The 20645-nt window shown below is 38.5% G+C and overlaps 1 protein-coding gene across 2 annotated transcripts in view; it reads left to right on the top strand.

The window, feature by feature from the left end:
* The window catches only part of LOC149474437 (zinc finger protein 474-like), a 62350-nt gene that overhangs the window by 35650 nt on the left and 6055 nt on the right, over positions 1–20645 (top strand). For both annotated transcript variants that reach the window (XM_089673911.1, XM_089673950.1), the window contains one exon: positions 11435–11615. In XM_089673911.1, the coding sequence (XP_089530037.1) occupies positions 11435–11615 (181 nt within the window). The remainder of the gene's footprint in view (positions 1–11434; positions 11616–20645) is intronic.

A 20645-nucleotide genomic window follows, 5' to 3' on the forward strand; every position in this document is an offset into this window, starting at 1 on the left:
TTCTACTACCCCTGTTTGGTTTCTGCAGAGAGGATTCTCTGCTCCCCCTTTCACCTGATCTGCTGTAGTTCTAAAGAAAAAAAAAAAACCTAACCAAACCCAATGTTTGTGTTTGATTTTTTCAGGGTTTTCTCAAAGTCGTTTGACTTTGGGTCTGCAGAGTTAGTGGCCAGGGCACATTCATGCCTCTCTAAATGTGTACATAGCAGTAGACTAAATGATACTGCAATATGTTATTTATCCTTGCTTGAGGATCAGTGCTGATGAGCAGGGTATGTGTTCTTAATTGCACTAGGTAGGATTAGTCAGGATGTGTCTTTCTGCTTCATTCCAGGGCCCTGGAAGAGAACAATGTGTCAAGTTTGTTGCACCTATTCTGAATGTTTTGCAAATAGGTTCTGTGTTTACACTAAGGCCCACTAGGGGCACTTCAGTATTATGGCATCTAGGAGGCAATACAGACAATAAGTATAGTTTATGGACTCTAAACACCATATTTTAGACATATAGATTATTTTATTCTATTGGCTGATCTGCTGGAGGGTTACAATTGAGGAGATAATGCTCCAACTAATTTCAATGTCTAAAATGTTCTAACTCTTTTTCAGCTTGGCAACAAAGACCTGCACTTTGGTTGAATTTCTAATGCATTAACCATTTGTGTTTAGTTAGCGGTAGGACTCTACCTATGTAAATATATGCTGTAAGAGTTCTGTCACCTGATTAGGTCTTGATATGACCTGGTGCCAGTCTCTCGCTATGTTGCGCTTCAATTATGCACTTTGCAAAATAACCTTTTATTATGTGGAATGCCACATACACATTTTTGTTACACTGTTATTTTCCCTTTTTCTCCATACTCTGTTGTTGTCGGATACTCCATTCATTTCAACAGCAGTTTTCATGCTGCTGCTCATGAGGACAGGGCCTATGTTTTTTTTTATTTTTTTTTTGGGGGGGGGGGTTGTAGTACTCTCCTAGTTAGGATGCTAGGTAAATTTAGTTTTTGGCTCCATCTGTAACCAAGGGGGGAGTGATTGGTCTGGTCTGTTCAGGCTTTCACAGGCTGGGAGTTTGGTTGCTTCCCCCTGCCTTATAAGAAGATTCTGGAGCTTAGGGAGGAGAATTCAAATGACCAGCCTGAAGATTGAGCAAGGCTTAGTCAATCTATGAGGAGGTGTGCCAAGATGATGGCTGGGATGCTGTTAAATAGTGTGGAGCCCTGAGGAGATTGTCTTTTTCCCTTCTGAGGGAATGGATCTGTGAGGTGAGGGGGGCAAGGAGCTTCCATGCTTGATTCCTTTGGACTGGGTGCTGGACTACTCTACTAGAGGCTGCACCTATGGACTAATCTTGTTCCAGGATTCTCTGAGTAAAGCCTCTTCTTTTTGCTGCACCTCAATTAATGGTTCCCAGGTGTAAACAAATAGACTACCTTTATCTGTGATAAAAATCTTCTTTATGGTCCCTAGCCGTGAATGCATAGACTGTTCCAGTCTACATTTATTTGAGCAACAAACTACCCTATGGTCCTCAGCCGGGACACTATAGACAGTTCCTTTGAGAGACTATGCTACTGTCATGGAGGTGCCCTCTGTTAACTGTGCTTAACCTTTTGGAGTATCCCACATCCCTTTATCCTCTTCTGTTACAAGTTTTACATGCAAATAAACTTTAAAAGAAATCCTCTAGCCTATTCAATGAACAAGAGGCCGTGGACTGTTGCTGTGTGGCTGGCTGTCTCTGCACTAATTTGGGAAAGAACCTGTTAAACTAGAGCGGCTCCTGTCAGGGTAGCGCTACATATATTATTAAAGAATTTGAATTTGAATCCTGATAAAAGCTAAATGGCTATTAAATGTTTTTTCTGGTGTCTGTGTCAATTTTTTTTACACAATCGCCAATGTATTTGTCAGGCCTCCAAAATTCTGAAAATAATTTATGTCCTTTGAAATAGAATATAGCAATTGGGTTCAATGTTTATTGGTCTTTCTATCCTTCAAGGTAAATTATTTCTTTGGTGAAAACATCACACAATTGTACTTGAGACCACAGAGAATATGCTGATAATGTTTTGTTGGAAATGTTATGTAAATTAATGTAGGAGCAACCTGAGTTGTACCTGCTGTTCCCTATTTACAGAAAAAAATAAGATGCTTAGTTAGATGGGTGTGTGATTTTAAATTGGGACAGCCTGTCTGCCAACAACAAAGATAAACAAGCTGGGCATATCTTGCATTCTACAGTATGTGATTTTGCATTGGTAGACTTTCTCTTTATTTTCTTTCCTTAACTGATATGGGTGTATAAATATCTATCTATCCTGTTGTAACCTAGCTGTGTGCTGGGCTGTGTGTCTTCCATGTATATCACCATGTGGCACAGGAGTGCATACACTCTTTAACCCATTCCTGTCCAGAATAGGTTGGTCCCCTTAGCCTCACTGAGGTGCTATGCGCATGGGATTCTTCCTTGAGAGCCAATACATAAGCACTCCCCTGGAGGCCCCTGGCTTAGCCTAATCAGTACCAACAGTATTCCATGCCATACCTTCCTCAGGTCTTGAGCCCTGGACCCCAATAGCAGTTTTAACCAGCATCTGTTTGTTTTCAGAGGATGTTCCCATTTTGAAGTTGGAAGAAGGAAGAGTCCAAACAACACAAGTCTCTGAAAGTGGCAGTAAACTGCAGCAAAAAAAAAAACAATTCCCTGCAAGGAAATTGCATAATGTGCTAGTATGCATCGCATACTAGCACATTTTGAAATAGTTACCTTAGAACGAAGCCCTCCAACAGTGCGCTGTCACCACTGACAGGGCTTCCATCTTCTCCCGGTCTTTCTTCTGGGTTGGCGAGCCCTGGCCGCCTGACTGGCTGAGCTGTGATGATGTCACTCGCGGGAGTCATGAGCTACAGGACAGTGCAGTGAAGGAACAGCATAGGTATGCCATTCCTTTAGAGCGCATGCATCAGCTGCCAAAAAGAGCGAATATCTCCTAAACTGTGCACATTTGGGAGATATTCATTTTACCTAGAAGTAAGTTTTATTATAAGCTTGCCTGTAGCTAAAAATCACAAAGCGGACTTTACTACCGCTTTACTGAAACAAAGTTTATTTACTATATATATATATACATAGTCCCCGGGCTCTCCCATTCCTCCTGAAACCCAGGACCACAACACTTAACACCAGGATGGTGAGCAGAAGAAGCTCCAGAAATATCCCTTTACAATCTCTTCTGTGCAATGTCAATCCAAAAGCACTCAACTCTGAGGCTTTCCATTTTCAAAACAACTGCCAGAATCCCAGCTAGAAAGCTGGGTACACAGTGAATCAAGCACAGTCTATACTTGATCGACTGGAGTGAGGCACAAAGAAAACATTAAACTGGTTGTAAACCTCAGACATGAAATATGAACAAAGTACATCCCTTTATAGTGTGTACTTGTCTCAATTATTGTCTCAATGAATCACTTCTGAAAAGTTTTCCTGACACCAAGTGCAAAAAAGGTGGCAGAGGAGGGATCTCCAGCCTATGACTGACAGCCTCAATTCTGCTCGTGTGTGCTGTGTGAAGTGCAGGTGTCTCTCCAATAAGTTCTCAGAACTCTCCTCACTGAACTCTGCAGTGTGTAATTTTAGCTCTCTCCCCCATTTTCTGAAAGCTCAGGCAAGCTTTATAAATTCTGGATTTGGAAGGAAAGAGACACACCTCCCTTCACACAGCTAATAGGAATGGAGCTGAGGCGGTCAAATTCCCCATCACCATTTTTCTCTTAGTGTCAGGAAAACTTGTCAGAAGTGATCCATGCTGATAGCAGAGGAATGAAGCAATATACAGAAATTACTTTTAGTGCTCTTAATTGAGACAAGTACACACTATAAAGGGATATGATTTGTTCATATTTCACTTCTGAGGTTTACAATCAGTTCATATAAAAGATGAAGTATAAAAAAAATAAATAAGTGTTAAATATGTTAAATATAATAAGAAAAATAAAATAAAATAATGAGATAAATAAATACAAATAAACAAATAAAAGCACCCCCTCTGCCCTGTGTATACACATACATATGCAAATACAGCACACAATTATAAAAACAGTCGCTCCATACATGTGATATATTGACATGCACACAATGAGAGCACTAATTCTAGTCCCTCATTTATGTTCAAATCTAATCTGATGAGCTGTAAAGGCATTTAAAACTCTACCTACTGAAAAATGTATTTTTTTGCCATTTCATAGGCGCATGTGATTTTCAGGCTTGACATATTTGGTATCTTTTTACTTGACAGTACCGCATCTTCTATTATGCACAAAAAAACTGGGGATAAATTGTGTTTGTGTGCACTAATATTCATTTTAGTGTATTTTTTATCAAAAAAATTTGATTTAATAAACAGCTGCACAAATATTGTGCTACACCAGAAATTGTAATCTTTTTAGTTTATAGGGTCCTTGTATTAAGAAAATTTTTTTTTTTGGGGGGGGGGGGTTAAGCAAATCTATACTGTATATTTCTAAGAGTTTTTTTTAAAGGAATACAACAAGGAATGTTTCCTCATTTATGTATAGGAAATGTAAAAGCTGTTCATCTGGTAAAGTGAATGTTATTAAATAACACAAACCTGCATTAGCTGTTTTACTAAAATGTATTTGGCCTAGTAAACAGCCATGACTTCATTGTTAAACGTACTCCATGACCACATTAATATCTGTGTCTAGGTTCTGCTGATTTTGGCTGACTGTTCGTCCAAATGACATACCAGGCAGTGAGAGGAAATCACAATAGGAATGATGCAATAAAACCACACCGTAGTTAAAAAATTTTTAAATTTTGTGTTTAATCTGTCAAGGTTTCATTTTGCTCTGTCCTTCACTTCCTGTATAGTCAATGGGATAAGGAGAAAGGGAAAATCTGTATGCAGGTGGGTAGGTTAACTCTTACACAAAACGTTAATAAATAATAAAGCTGCATTTTGGATTTATTTCCATAATATTTCCATAATATTACTATTTGATAAACTATTAGCATGTGAAAAAATGATTTTGGTTCAAGAGCTACATTAGGAGCAGAAGAAGGAAAAAAGACATTTTGGAGTTTAAAGGATAAGTTCATCTTTGGCAACATGTTACATGTTCCACCCATTTTTAGGATGGAACAGGTAACATATTCCTGATTCTGCAGATGCCGCCCGCTGCCCCTCCTTCCTTGTGACAGAAGTAGGGGGAGAAGTTCCCCATATTAGCTGTCAGTTTTCAAAAACAGCACTGTTTGTGTTTAGCTAGCCACCATCAAATTTGGATGTCTGAAGGAGCTTGGATTGTGTTTGCATGTTTGATTGCATTGCAATGTATTTGGTGATGCTTAGGTGTCCCACTCCTGTAGCATCCACACAGCTTATCTGTATTGTTCCATGTGTAGTCACAATGGAGACCTTACAATAGCTCTGGACCCAGAAAAAAAATGCAAACAAGCCTCTTATATCCCTTGCCAACTGACCATTACTGTACACTCAAAAGACTGTGAAAAGGGGTAAAGGCTTTAGCTTAGTTCAATATGGGCCAAAAAGCCAGCTTTGATTCTACATGCAATCAGCGAAGATCAACCATAAACCAAAACGTAGTAATACCAGATCATTGTTCAAATGATTCAACTAAAGGTTAGGATGCTGGCCAGATCTGGCTAAAGGACAATTCCCCAAGCTTCTTTGTTATGATCAGACAAGCAATGCTGTGGAACCAGCACCAAGTTCAACCCAGAAATGTGAGTATTACTTTTTTTTTTTTGCAGGACTCAACAGTAGCTGAACTTGACATAGCTGAATTTACCCCCTAACACATGAATGTTTGATCTTGACCCCTTAATACATACTGTGAATATTTATGTCTTTTTTATTCCCATTTAATTTGACTAGATAATTCTTCCATTTAAGTTATGCAAGTATTGAAATATTTTGATCTGTGTTCTGCCAGTTTAGCTAGAATTGACTGTATTAAAAAAAATGCTTAACTATGATGGTTTATGGAGCATACAAACTTATGTGGTCATTAAAGGAAAATCAAACATCCTTTTATGTTTATTTATTAATGTGATCGAGTAAAGCTGCCTGTTTTTTTTTTTTTTCTTGCTAACAGACATATGTACACATTTTCTTTGAAATTGCCCCTATCTTGATGCGAAAAGGCATCTGTTAAATTTCATCTGAGCACTTTCTGTGTTTGAATATTTTTAATGCTCTCTCTTTACTTAATATGCTTTATCTGAGGAAGCCTTTTTATTTTGTTTGAAGTAAATATCGAGCAGAATGCCAGCTGTATCGCGGAACATCCCACAAGCATCTCTCATTCCATGTTAAACACCCTCTTTTTATCTTTGAGTAGGGGAGATATCTATTTAATTAAAATGATGTTGATTAGCCAGTTAACAATGCCACTGTCAAAAAATTGTGGATTTGTGTAGTCGTCTTTTTAGACAGTTTTACAATGTGCAAGCAGACATGCTGTGAAACATATTGGCGACTTCAGGATGCTTGCACTTCAGCTTAGTATAACAATGAGGCTTATTTATTTTGAATGTTAAACTGAAGTACATCAGCTTTTTTATTCCCTTTTTAATTTGATCAAAATTTGCACATCATTTTCTGCATTATTTTTAAAAGTAAAAACTAAAAGGAAATGCATCTGAAAAAACTTTACCGTCATGTTAACACCTAACGCAGGTGGTCAGGCACTATAGCTGGCTTCTGTGTTCTTCACCTATAGCAACCCCCTTTCCCATAAGGCAAGCAGGCCTACTGGTACTTGGTTGCCCCCAGGACTTATACACAATACTATAGTGCCTGGCTACAACGCTGAGGCAGGTGTGAACTGAGCACAGGAAACAGGTACTTGCAGTTGGCAGACAGGCAGAGTAGTTCACTGACAGTCCAGGTGAAAGACAGGCAAGTTTCAGAATAGTCAGGGTCAAATCCATAGTCAAAAGGCAGGCAGAGTTCCGAGAGGACCCGATATCTGATCCGAGGTCATAAACAGGGGAATTCAAACAACAGAGCAGGACAGACAGACAGGGAGCTTGAGCATGTATTACATATGCTATCGCAAGCATAAGACTGCCGACTTGGCTGGCTTAAATCAGGTTTGGTCTCCACTTAGGGACTGGCCACATCAATCACCTTGCAGGTGGACAGACAGAAAAGGAGAATGTATCACAACCAAAACCAGGATGCTGGAATGAGACCAGCAGCAGTGATGGAGCAGGAGCGCTAGACACTCAATATTTTCTCCATCTAATGACTTTCCGTTTCACAATTTACATTATTGTTTTAATTAGTTTTCTCATACAAAATGCTCACAAAACAGACTATAGCATTGGCAATCATCCAATGTTCTAACTATTCACATTCAATGACAGCAACACTTTTAATTGGAAAAAGAAAAAAAAAGGCAAACGCAAGCTAATAGTAGTAATGTTTTGCCACTACTTCCACCAAAATGGACATTGAACACGTTTTAAAAAACTCAGTTTGTATACTACATAATATATTTTTTGGCTCATTTTAAAACACAGACAGGTCACTATTATATGAATCAAACCACACTAAATAACAGCGGAAACCATTTTCAGAAATAAGTGAATAAAGTACATCAGAAATGATGGAGGTTACAACTCATCCTTTTTTAATGGATCCTAATGTTCCAGAAACATATCATGCAGGGTTGTGATATATTCCTGAACATCATAATAGCTTATATGGCACATTTTCTTGTTAGTCGTTGTTTTAATAATATACTTACAATATCATTTGCACTAAAGGTCATTTATCGATCAGTCTTCAAGGTTGTTTTTGGTAGAGGTGTCTTAAATAGCCAAGAGTGGTGAACTCAGTTTGTATACTACATAATATATTTTTTGGCTCTTTTTGAAACACAGACAGGTCACTATTATATGAATCAAACCACACTAAATAACACCGGAAACCATTTTCAGAAATAAGTGAATAAAGTACATCAGAAATGATGGAGGTTACAACTCATCCTTTTTTAATGGATCCTAATGTTCCAGAAACATATCATGCAGGGTTGTGATATATTCCTGAACATCATAATAGCTTATATGGCACATTTTCTTCTTAGTCGTTGTTTTAATAATATACTTACAATATCATTTGCACTAAAGGTCATTTATCGATCAGTCTTCAAGGTTGTTTTTGGTAGAGGTGTCTTAAATAGCCAAGAGTGGTGATTTCAGAAAGCTTTACTAACCAACTTTGCTGACAACATAGTTACAATATGTTGTTATTACTCATCACTGAACCATTGCTACGCTAATCCATCAAATCACCTTGCACTGCACCTTGACTATGTTCCCGTGTGTCCCGATCATGCACCAAGAGCTCCTTCTGAAGGAATGGGTGACCATGGTTGTAGTCAGACAGGTGACAAACTGGACCATAATTTGTGGAACATTTGGGCAGGGCTGATCCACTATGATAGATTTACTCACCCTAGGCACCTGACATCTACTATTTCCTGTGCTTCCTTTAAATGTTCTTATTTACTAGAGTTGCTCTTCATATAGTATTTTTCTTATCAAGACTCATACTGGGCTTTGCAAACCCATGGATGTACTAAGGACCTCTCTACCAAGGTCACTGCATGTATGCTGGCCCACGTTTTAACACAGGAAAGTTTCTTTCTTTATATTCCAATATTTTCCCATGACTAAACTGTGTAACCTTCTTCATCTAGGACAAAGGGGTTTTGAGTGCTTTGCATATAAGGGCCCACCTTTGCTCAGGGTGCCATAAATAGCCTGAGCCTCTCTTAATTTGGCAGCCTGATGTGATCCCTGGGTGAGGCTTATGTCAGTTACAGTTACCCCAAGGAGTAATAATGAATGATTCCAACCATCGGCAATGCTGATCATCGCTCACTCACAGAGTTTTTTTCAATTTGTTGGAAGATAATCCTTGTGATACCCATGTGTTCCATTTTATGACCTTATTAAAGAGAAATTATGGTTTTAGGACAGTTTCTTTATCGATGTTTGGTTGTTTACATGTTTATAGACTTATCTTTATTTGTTTTTGTTTTCATTACTTGTAAGCAAATCCTTGTTTTAGAAATAATTTTTTAATGCAGGGTGCTTCTACGACAGAGATTCCCATACATCATTTTAGACATTCTAAAAACAACTTTGCATAACACATTATGACCTGTTTTGTAATTTTCTAGATAATTCATTGATATCTAAAATTAAAAGTGTGGTCTGGATTAATTTATTTTCACAATTATAATTATTCAAAAATTTTGAAGCATTACTAAGAGTCTTTTAACAAGTTACAGAATTCATTGAAAAGTTCCATATTATAGCCAACTTCTCTCCAGACTCGAAGTCTTGGCTAACCTTATAAGTTGGAGAGGCCTGCTCTTATTGAATTACATGAGAAATGTCAGCACTTCTTGGTGCTTGGTAGCACTTTTACATTGGTCATTGGACATGAGAGATCTCTTGGAATTTACAAATGATCTGATTTACTTTGATCTTAAGCAAGAAAACCGCAAATTGCTATTGTTGATTAATCAAGTTATATACTATTGTTCACTTGTCTAAATACCAAATTGTAATGCCATTTGTCCATCTCTATAGTATTAGTAGCTGTTGTACATTCTTTTCAGAAAGGATTTGTTGGATTTTTGTTACTCTATAGAACATAATCTGTCTGGATCTTCATGAACTGCCATTAACACTTCATAAATCCAAAAATATGTTATGCTCTCAAGTTGGCGTGTTCTTCTGTTAAAGTGTTGTACTAGAAACCTTTAAGACTTTTTAAGAATGCTGCTCTATGACATTTCAGTGGCCTTCATAGTAGCAGAATTGTTTGATATAATTTTGAAAGGTTGGTTTTGCCATTTTTTTTTCTTTATTAATTTATAGATGACTCAAAATTAAAAACATGATACATTTTTTTAACAATGTTTTTATAGGTTAACAGTAAAATTTGAAATAATGTGCTTGTGTGGCTCATTGAGACTAATCCTCAACACAAGCTCCATAATAATATGATGGATAAAAAGAATGTCTACACAAATTGCAAAAACAATACTTTTCCCATAAAACCTGAATATATTGACATATCAACCGTATATCTGAATTTTCTCTTCTTTTTATGAATGTCTCTACTTTTCATGAATATAGTATATTGTAAGCAGCCATATTGGTTTAGAACTTCATATTGTATTGCGATAATACCTTTTTAGGTGACAATAAGCATAACAGAAGTGGAGGGCTCTAGAGCTTTAGTGCTACAACACTGCGTAAATATTCTTTTTTTCAGTAATTTGGTGTTCTGGAAAGCCTTACTGCTGAGACATGCGAGAAAGCAGGCCAACTACTCCATTCTACTTCCTGTAAGCTGAACAGCACAGAATCAGAGTAAGAAGCCACAGATTGTTGCTTCTTGAAATCTAGCTGCACTGCATAACCTAAAATAAACTAAAGTAAATTTACTGGATTTTCTGACTTTATCAAAATTGCAGGTGTTATCAGTCCACTGATTTGTTTCTTAAAGATCAATATAATTTGCTTCCGATAGTAGCCCACTGGTAACCCAAAGATCTATTTAGCACCTACAGTCACATACTTTTCTGAAATGTTTAACATTCTTCATATCAGTAAAATATTATACTCCATGGAAAGCAATATAATTAAATGAAAATAAAGCTTTGAGGAAGTCTGGTTTCTTGACTATAAATTTTTATTATGATTTCACACCAATATTTTGTCTTTAGGCAAAGTGTATATATATTTCACTGAGCTTGAATTTAATTTATTTTTCTATTTGGATTAGCAGCAAGCAAATCCAACTTTAGTATAACCTGAGATCATGCCAATTTTTACAATACAGTTATTTGTAAAGGGGCATATTTATAAAGCTGTGAATGTGACCTACTCTAAACATTTACAGGTGGTTAATCATCACCTGTACTTTAAAATACATGCACCAGGAATATAAACTTTCAATGAATATTTGGTGACTGTCACTCTCACTGCTTTATAAATATTGCCATTTGTGTATTTTTATATATACTGTAACTACCATCACAGGTCCACCACAATGCTTTAATATTATGTTACTGCTCTGCGGATTGAGGTTGAACTTGATGGACTTAGTTATAAAACTATGACTGTTAACTGCCATAGTGTTGTTTATTGAAAATCTTGCTTACTGTCAAGACATCTGCTGTAGACACCATTCTGTTCTAACATGTTTCACCCCAAAAACAGACTTAAAAGTAGCCTCTATGATCTATGTTGACTAGTTGCTGCTTTATCCTCAAATTTTAAGTTTCACTTTTTTTCTTGTAAATCATTTATAGAAAGCAAATAACTTGATATACTTTTCAAAACATCTGTTTTCCAGCCACCTGCTATAAAAGCACCCCCAACAGTTGTATGCTACATCTGTGGCCGTGAGTTTGGCACAAAGTCTATCGGTATCCATGAACCTCAATGTCTGAAGAAGTGGCACCTTGAAAATGACAGATTACCAAAGAATCTGCAAAGACCCGAGCCAAAGAAGCCAGAGGTCAGAACAATAGGAGGTAAGATTTAAAAAAAAAATGTTTCTGTAGTTCATGAATTGTTGCTGGCCATTTATATTTAAAAACAAATGTAATTGATTCAGATCAGTCTTAATATGAACTTACAGCCTGCTGGCTATTTGAAGGTTATGCAATATCTTAATATACAGTTGTGTGTGCCAACAAAAAGACAGCCAGTGAATTCAACAGTTTACCCTACTTATTTGGCAACCATTGGCAAATCTGATGGAAAAAGGGCTGCAAATCCTGTAAGGATTACCTTTTATAGAAGGCATATAGGGGAGTTGTAAACATATTCTACAACCATATTAGGCCAGGAGAACATTACAGCTGATACAAAAAAACTGGTAGAAACACACAACTCCTATATCCTCTTTAAAGAGGCTGGTGATACAGACATACTTCTGGTGTACCAAAAAAAGTAAAATAGAAGAGGCATGATTTATTTTAAAGACTGTGTATATAACCTTAAAACAACTATGAAACAGAATTGACTCCGATTCCTTATAGGTCTCCTTCAAAGCTGCACTTCAACAATTTCTATTACATGTGTTTATAAATAAATAAGCTGTTTGTCAATTTTTTATTGCTAGAAAAGATAGATACACAGTATGTATATCACAAATGTTGAACGGAGGAAATTACAAAATAACAATCAACCATCAACATGGCTGCCTTGTAAACAATAATAAAGCTGAACTCAAGGCAGATACAAAAACACCATTTTTTTAAATGCATTTCAGATTCAATGTATTTAGAAATTAAGTAAGACTAAGGCTGTATTAAACTTAAAAGCAAACATTTATTATATTGTATCATACCTTATATGTGGTGGCTGTATTAATTGCTTTTAAGTCTTTCTTCTTTTATTTTTAGCTGGTGATCCTGTCAGTAAGTTGTGAGCTGGAGTTTGGCTTCAATTTGTTAGTGTTACTAAATCTGCTAGTACATCTAACACTTCCCTACCCCCAGATTAACACTGCTGATGTCTTCTGTGTCCCATGTGCTCCTTTAATACAGGAGGTGTGTTACTGGCCAGATCACCAGGTAAAAAAACAGGGGAAAAAATGTCTACGAAAATAAAACGGATGTAGCCACCACATCTAATGATTGCTAAACTGAAATATATAACATTTCTTGTTTTGGGTTTAATACCACTTTCAGTGCTTTCTAAGTCACTGATAGGGAAGCCTTTGAGGGAGAAATAGAAATAACTTGCATTTTCATGGTAGCAACAGGTTTCTTGGGTTTAATACCCTTTTAAGTACCTGAATGTGACTTGATTTCAGCCTCTTGTACTCCCCTGTGCAGCAGCACTCAGACTAGGAGAGGGAGGGGTAGTGCTAAGGACCAATCAGGTGTGCAGCGTTCACATGTGCTGACAGGAGGAAAGAGAGGAGAAATGAGCTTATTGGTGTGTTGTGGCTCAATCACTTCACATACTGGGGCAGGGAAGTCTCATAAATGAGTTTAGAGCATAACTATGGCCTTTTGTCATGGATAGGGTACCAAGGGTACAGACACGAGGGAGGCTGGCTGACACACAAGGTATTTCTGTTATGTGTTGAAAATTACCCAGCACAGTGGTAGATTGTCAGGAGAACCCAGTGTTCCACAGTCCTAACTCGGGTAACAACCGTAAAACAGCATGAACATTCTAATATTCCACAACTGCTACCAGTTGTCAAGAACACAAGTCTGCAGTGACTAGCTAACTGCTAGGAGGGCCTTGTTTGAGGAGGAATTCGGGGCGATCTTGCTTTGAATAGGTAAGGTTAGATGTGATATAGATTTTATACAGCCCAAAATACCCCTGGCAACCATTAGAGAGACAGTTCACCCCAATCTATCTGGCTGGCAACACACAACCACCACATGGCTGTCATGAGTAGGCTCCATACCATTTTGGCACTCTTAGTGATTCTGTAAATGGAAACACGCCATTTTATTTGTGCGCATAGGCCAAAATGTGTATTATCAGAAGGCTGCCTATTCATATTCTAATTTGTGATCATGTGTCCACTACTCAGACCACTGCATTGTGTGAATATGTATCTTTAATACCACTGAAATAATATGGGTATTTGTCTGCTAGACCCCGAAATGAAAATAGCTGTAAGATCACCACCCCTTCTATGTGCTTAACGTTCTATCTCAACTATTAATAATACCATTAAAAAATGTACTGAAGGACTTATATACAGTTATGGCCGAAACATATTGGCACCCCTGCATTTCTGTCAGATACCACTTTGCCCAGAAAATTGTTGCAATTCCAAATGTTTAGGAATTCTCATGTTTACAGTATTTCTTTTGTTTGTTGTTATGAGACAAAAAAAGTGGAGAAATAAAACGCCAAATCTGACACATTTGTTTAAAAACGCCAAAAATGCACTGGACAAAATTATAAGCACCTTCTCAAAACTGTAAGAAATAATTTCATTCCAAGTTTGTGATGCTCCTGTAATGTATAATAAAACTCACCTGTATCAATTAACAGGTGCTGACAATGTAGAAATCACACTGGCAACCAGTTAAAATGGTGAAAAATTAACTCAACCTTTCTGTTGCGGGTCTCTGTGTGCCACATGGAGCATGGAGAGAAGAAAGAGCAGCAAAGAATTGTCTTAAGATTTGAGAACAAAAATTGTGGAAAAGCATGGACAACCTCAAGGTTACAAGTCCATCTCCAGAGATCTTAATGTTCCTGTGTCCACTGTGCACAACATTGTTAAGAAGTTTACAGCCCATGGCACTGTAGCTGATCTCCCTGGACTTGGATGAAAGAGAAAAATTGATCAAAGATTGCAATGAAGGATTGTTCAAATGGTGGATAAAGAACCAAGATCAACTTCCAGACAAAGTCAAGCTGACCTTCAGGCAGAGTACAACTGTGTCAGCTATACGTCACCATCTGAATGAAAACAGACACTATGGTAGGAGAACCAGGAGGACCCCACTGCTGATACAGAAAACTTACCTGAGGAAGCCAAAATTCTTTTGAAAGAATGAAACAAAACAAAATAAAATTACAGCTTTTTGATAAAGCCTATCATTCTACTGTTTAATGTTTTCAGAAAAGCAATTAGGTCTTTGAACAAAAGAACACAGTCCCTATAGTCAAACATGGTGGAAGCTCACTGATGTTTTGGGGTTACTTTGCTGCTTCAGGCACTGGATGTCTTGACCGCGTGCATGGTGGTATAAAATCTGAAGATTACTAAAGAATTCTTGGGTGCAATGTAGGGCCCAGTGACCCAGAAATTATTTCAGACAAAGCACTGGAGAGTACTGAACTGGCCAGCAATGAGTCCAGATCTCAGTCCCATAGAGCACCTGTGGAGAGATCTTAAAACAGCAATTGGGAAAAGGAAGCCTTCCAATTTAAGAGACCTGGAGCAGTTGGCGAAAGAAGAGTGGTCCAAAATTCCAGTAGAGAGGTGTAAGAAACTCATTGATGGTTAAAGGAAGACATTGATTTCAGTTATTTTGTCCAAGGGGTATGCTACAAATTTTAAATTAAGGATGCCAATAATTTTGTCCAGTCAATTTTCAGTTTTGTATGGAATGTGTCAGATTTAGCTTTTTATTTCTCCACTTTTTTTGTGTCATACCAACACAAACAAAAGAAATGAACATGAGAATGCCTAAACATTTGTAATTGCAACAATTTTCTAGGCAAAGTTGTGCCTTGTTATTAGAAATGCAGGGCTGCCAATATTTTTGGCCATGACTGTACATGTGCATCAGCAGTTAAAGTTTTCTCTTAGTCCCCCTCCAAAGCCCCACAAATAACTGTTGAACGTGCCAGTGAGGTGAACATAATACAGCTTCCTATGATGGTGTCACAACAATGCTGTACTGCAACTAAATTCAGAGCTTGTCAGTCAATACCTGGCCACACTCAATCCTGACTGCTAGCAGGGCTGGATCTGTTGCTGAAATCCTTGTCCTGTAAAATGCAGTTTCTGGGATGGAGAGCATGTGAGACACAAATAAAGGTGGATTTAGTTCATTCAGGGAAGGTAAAAGAAGCTATTTATTTAATGAGGCTTGTGCATCCCATAGTAACTGGATATGGAACTTATTTAAACTGTCATACAGAAGCCTTATAAATGTTCCTTAAAGTAGTACCAAAGTTTAAAAGCTTTTAACTTAATGTGTTCTTTACCATAGAAAGCACCCCACTAATTGTTATCCCCCCTCCTTAATGCTTCAGCATCGCACTCCACACTTCCTGGTGTCACAGCTGGAGAAACCAAGGGCAGCAAAGTCATAGGCTCCCGCTGTAATCAGTCACATTCCTGTGAGATGTCTATGGACACACACAGCTGAGCACGGGACTTGACAGGAGCAAGAATGCACAGGTGTCTCCTTAGTACCCGGAATGCTAGAGAAGGCATCTAAAGGAGGGGAGAGGAGCCTACAGCGTTGGTGGGAACTGCTAGAAAAGGTTGAAGAGAGAGTTAATATTTTTTTTTATTCAACTTTAATATTAGTTACTTTAACTACAACAGACAAAGGTTAGGTTATTAGGCTGACTGTGCTGTCTATCAAGGCTCAAGTTATTCTCAGAACTGGATAGAGAAAAATACAAACCCTTTGGCAGGCATATTTTTATTTCACCTCTGAAATTAGATGCTTGACTGGAGTTCTGTTTAAAAAATGTATTGTATAATATCTATGTATAAGTGAGATACAAATAAAAATTGGTATAGATGGAAAAACTGATAAAGAGAAATAAAAGAATAAGGTATGAAAGAAGATAGGGTTTGATTGAAAACAGATTACACCCCCATTATTAATAGGTTGCACAATATTGTCTGTCTCCAAACTCACAAAATATGAAAAACACATGAAATATTTGGTGCCCAAAGTAAAAGTATGTTCCTAACAGATCCTATGCTACACTGCTTGTTCTAACAGGATATGCTGTGGGATATGCATCACATTAAAACTGGGCAGAGTAGACATCCTAGATCTGCCAACAACAGAGACAGTGTAATATGTGAAAAATGCACCGATCTTAGCTGAAATCATAATGTCTGTTGTTCTGACTTTGAAAATGTAAAATCATTCAAATTGGTATAACATTTAATTCTGTGCCATGCCAGGAAAAGATTATTAGCAAAACAGAAAACACTTCACCGTGGAAATGTATTACAAATGGCCATTCTATTCTTTGTAAACAAGAGACTGAGTTACATGAAGTACACAAACAAAATATGCAGGAATAATTTTTTCCATAAATGAATAAATATGGACTTTCAGCTGCAAGAATGGAGAAAACACCAGGTATCTTTGGGTATGAAGATGCATGTGACCACTTCATGTGACCATACTGGTAATAGTATTTGGCCTGGCATTGTCATATTGGGTTAGTTCTCAGCCCTGTATAAACGCCAACTTCAGGGACTTGCATAAGGCTGTTTTTCTTTGCCTTTGTTGGCTGAACAGAGTAGTAGGGAAGTAATAGAATGGTAGCTACTGTATGTGCTGCTGGAGAAGGGGAGGGGCAGTGAACTGGATCTCCTGCTGTTCTCAGCATGGTCAAAGCACAGGTTCATTTCAAGTTTGAATGTAAAAAGAAGGCTCCCATTGGTCTGTGGGGATTAAAGGGTTGCTTTAGGGAAGCAGGTTTAAAACCGGGCTCCCAAAATAAGGCTGGCCATGGATAGAATTTCAGACTAAAAATTTGTTCGAAAAATTTCAAAACATTTATTTGTCATTCTAAATATTTATTTTGCTTTTAACATTTGATTTTGGAATGGATGGACTTTACCAAACAAAAACCACATACACTGTTAGAAATTCATTAATTCAAGAAAACATTTTTAAGCTGCTCCTTTGAATTTTTTCATCACTACGGTCTAAAACAAACATCAATTTGACCCACTAATGAGTGAAAAAAATTAACAAACCTTCTTTTCCCAAGATTTTTTGAATGAAAATTTACCTGTCTATGGCCAGCTTCACAAATAGGTTGAAGTGCCTGCTGCTCAATGGGAAGTTCATTCACCAGATAAAAGGTACTTAAAGTGGATTTCCAGTGAAAATGTACAAAAATAAGTCAGCAGCTACAAAAACTGTCCCTCGATCCTGCGGTGTCTCCCCCGCAGCCCGTTTCTCTGGCTATCCTTTGTTCCCAGCGCAAATTAAAAATTAAATTAACCTCCCTGGCGGTATGATTATTTCAGATTTTTGGTGCTGAAAGCGGTACCATTTTTTTGCATGGAAATATGTATTTTTTTTATTGTAGGCTGTAATTTTTAGGAAAAACTCACTGAAATCTGTCCGAACAAGAGTCTAGTAAACATCCCGGGTATGATAAAATTTTAAACACAAAATCATAAATTATAATTTAATAAATATTCATAAAAATAATATAAAAATAATAAAAAATTTAATTCAATAATATAATCAAACCAAAAACACTGAAATGTGAAATAGAGCGCCAAGTTCGCACATTGCTGAGCTCAGTCGCAAAATCGTTTTCAGTGTCTGATGACGAATTTCCCCCACGAATCATTATCACTCAATTCTGCAAGTGGTTCTGATTTACTATCGCTGTTCTCTAGCTGATCTAAACCGCTTTTGACCTAAAGGGACACTTTTTGGACGCCATGGACATTTCTCAGTTTCCAGGCAGAAAGAACAGACAAAATGCAGGCAGGGCGCAGGACAAAGCACTAGGGACAATATGTATGTGAAATTGGTTGAGACAGCAATGTTTTACTAGGTAAAATGTAAAAAAAAAAAAATGACATTTTTTAAAATTTTTAAATTTCCCGGCGGCGGCGGCGGCGCCCGTACGTCCCGACGTCACAGGGACAGGACACAGAAGCCGGATGCCGGCATCGGCCGGAGGAGATGGCCGGGGACGCTTCAGGGGACACATCGTGGGAGCGCAGGGTAAGGTAAGTGAAGAACACTTGCCGGAGCAGTGCCTCAGGGTAAGCCCGAGTGTAGCTCGGGGTTACCGCTTTTGGTACTGAAATGTTACCCCGAGCTACACTCGGGAATACCGCCAGGGAGGTTAAAGAAAAAACCTATTTTACCTCCCTTGAGTTAGCCTAGTCCTACATCAATAGGATACCTAGATACTGCAGTTCACAGTGGGAGAGTTTCAGCAGCACAGTCAGTTTTGTTGATCCAGAAAGCAGTGGATGGGGCTAGGTGTTGCCAGTTGCTGATTGAACAGCTGCAGGGTCATGAATCAGCAGTGACAATACTGATAGGTACACCCCCTACCACATTATCTTATCCCACTGCCATGCAGGGAGGCACAGCCTATATTAGAGATAATGCTGCTTTGAATTCAGGAACAGTGCAGCAGGGTCACCCCCATCACATGAAGCTGCATTAGGTAGATATAATTGGCAGGATCAACAGGTATTTGTGAGACTTTACAGGGGGACTATAGGAAAGTAGTAAGTGTAGATGTTCTTACAATAAATGCTGCAACACATTTTTGGGGGGAAGCCGTAGTTCTACTTAAAGTGTCTTTATCTGGACAATAAACCTACAGTGGACTTGCTTATTTAATACTCTTTTTGGAATTTTGAGATCAGAAAGGTCCAGAGCTATGGCTCCACATCTGCTCCAATTTTTATAAAGCAGCCTACTGATTTGCACTGACAGCTTAAGGATGATTTCCAAACATTAGAAGCTATTCAGATTTCATGTTTACCAGTATGTCTCGGATAAAGGAAGCTGAAAGGTGAAGTGTTGTTGTGAGAATAGCTCTATTTTCTCTTTCCTCTCTGTTGTATGACTTGGCCACAGAACAAATATTTCTCAGACTCCAAAACACAGTTGCTATGATTTCACCCAACTCTGTGAATGAACGACGTGGCCATGTGTGCAGAGCGCGGCATAGCCGCACTGTTTTCAAATTGTGTCAAAAGGTGCTGGGAGAAGATCCACTACCTGCTGTCGTAAGGAGGGGGTGGATAGGGGAGTAAGGTGGTAGATGTTGAACATGTGTAATATGCCATGTGTTGAGAAAGGTAAACTTATCCTTTAATTATACTTGGGCACATGGCTGTTGTTAGAAATCACTGGGCCCCGTACAGCATACCTGACAGCCCCCCCCCCCCCCCCCAAAAAATCAACTCAATATTTTCACAAAAAATACACAGAAATTCTGCCCGCGTAAGCAACGGCAGTTGTAAAATGCTTTGTCTTGGGGTTCTTCCTTAGCCCCTGCAAAAAATGGGGGGGGAAGATGGGGCTGGGAACCATGGGGTACGGCAGAAGGAGGAGCGGAGATAAAGGGGGGTGGGTAGCAGATGAGAGATAAATAGAGAAGACTAGAGTGAAACTGGGAGATCCTGGTCTGTATAGGACTAAAAGATGAGGATTTGTGTTGGCATGAGGGAAGGGGGAGGAGAGGTAAATAGATGGAGGTCAAGGGGACTGGAGAGGGATGGTCGGGGATGGACATAGGGAATGCTGCTGGCTGGTGAGGAAGTATAATTAAAGCAAATGGGCTGGCTGGGGAAGAGGGAGTGATCTCCATTGCATAGTACATGTTGTAAAGGGCTGTTCAAACTTTTTCTGCTATATAAATCCTGTATAATAATAGCACAGAGACAGTGCTGGGCAGTGTGCAGGGAGGGGGATTCCAGTCATTTGCAGTGTTTGTGTATGGGGGACACAAATCTGTGTGAAGGTGAAGTGCCTCCAGAGAAGAAGCAGATGAGGAGGGAGGGGGAATGAACTGGAGGGACTCCAGGAAGAGAATTCCAGCTGTTTGGGGGATGAGACTGTAAATTAGCAGGACTGCTGGGCTAGGATTAGGTCTGAGAGAGAGAGGCAATGTGAAGAGCAGGACAAGATAGTGGCTGAGGTGGGGCAGAAGATGCTGGAGAGAGAGAACAATGAAGACAGCTGGAGAGGATAGGCACAGACAGCTGAACTGACCTGTACTGAAAGAGGAGGAACTGTTGTCAAAAAACTGCAAGGCCCCCCAATGCACTTAGGACCCCTGGGTAGTTCCCAGAGGTGCCTGTGCGTTAAGACAGCCCA

This window comes from Staurois parvus, unplaced genomic scaffold (genome assembly GCF_062004578.1).
Source record: "Staurois parvus isolate SC_StPar_1 unplaced genomic scaffold, SC_StPar_1.0 ptg000004l, whole genome shotgun sequence".
Taxonomy (NCBI): domain Eukaryota; kingdom Metazoa; phylum Chordata; class Amphibia; order Anura; family Ranidae; genus Staurois; species Staurois parvus.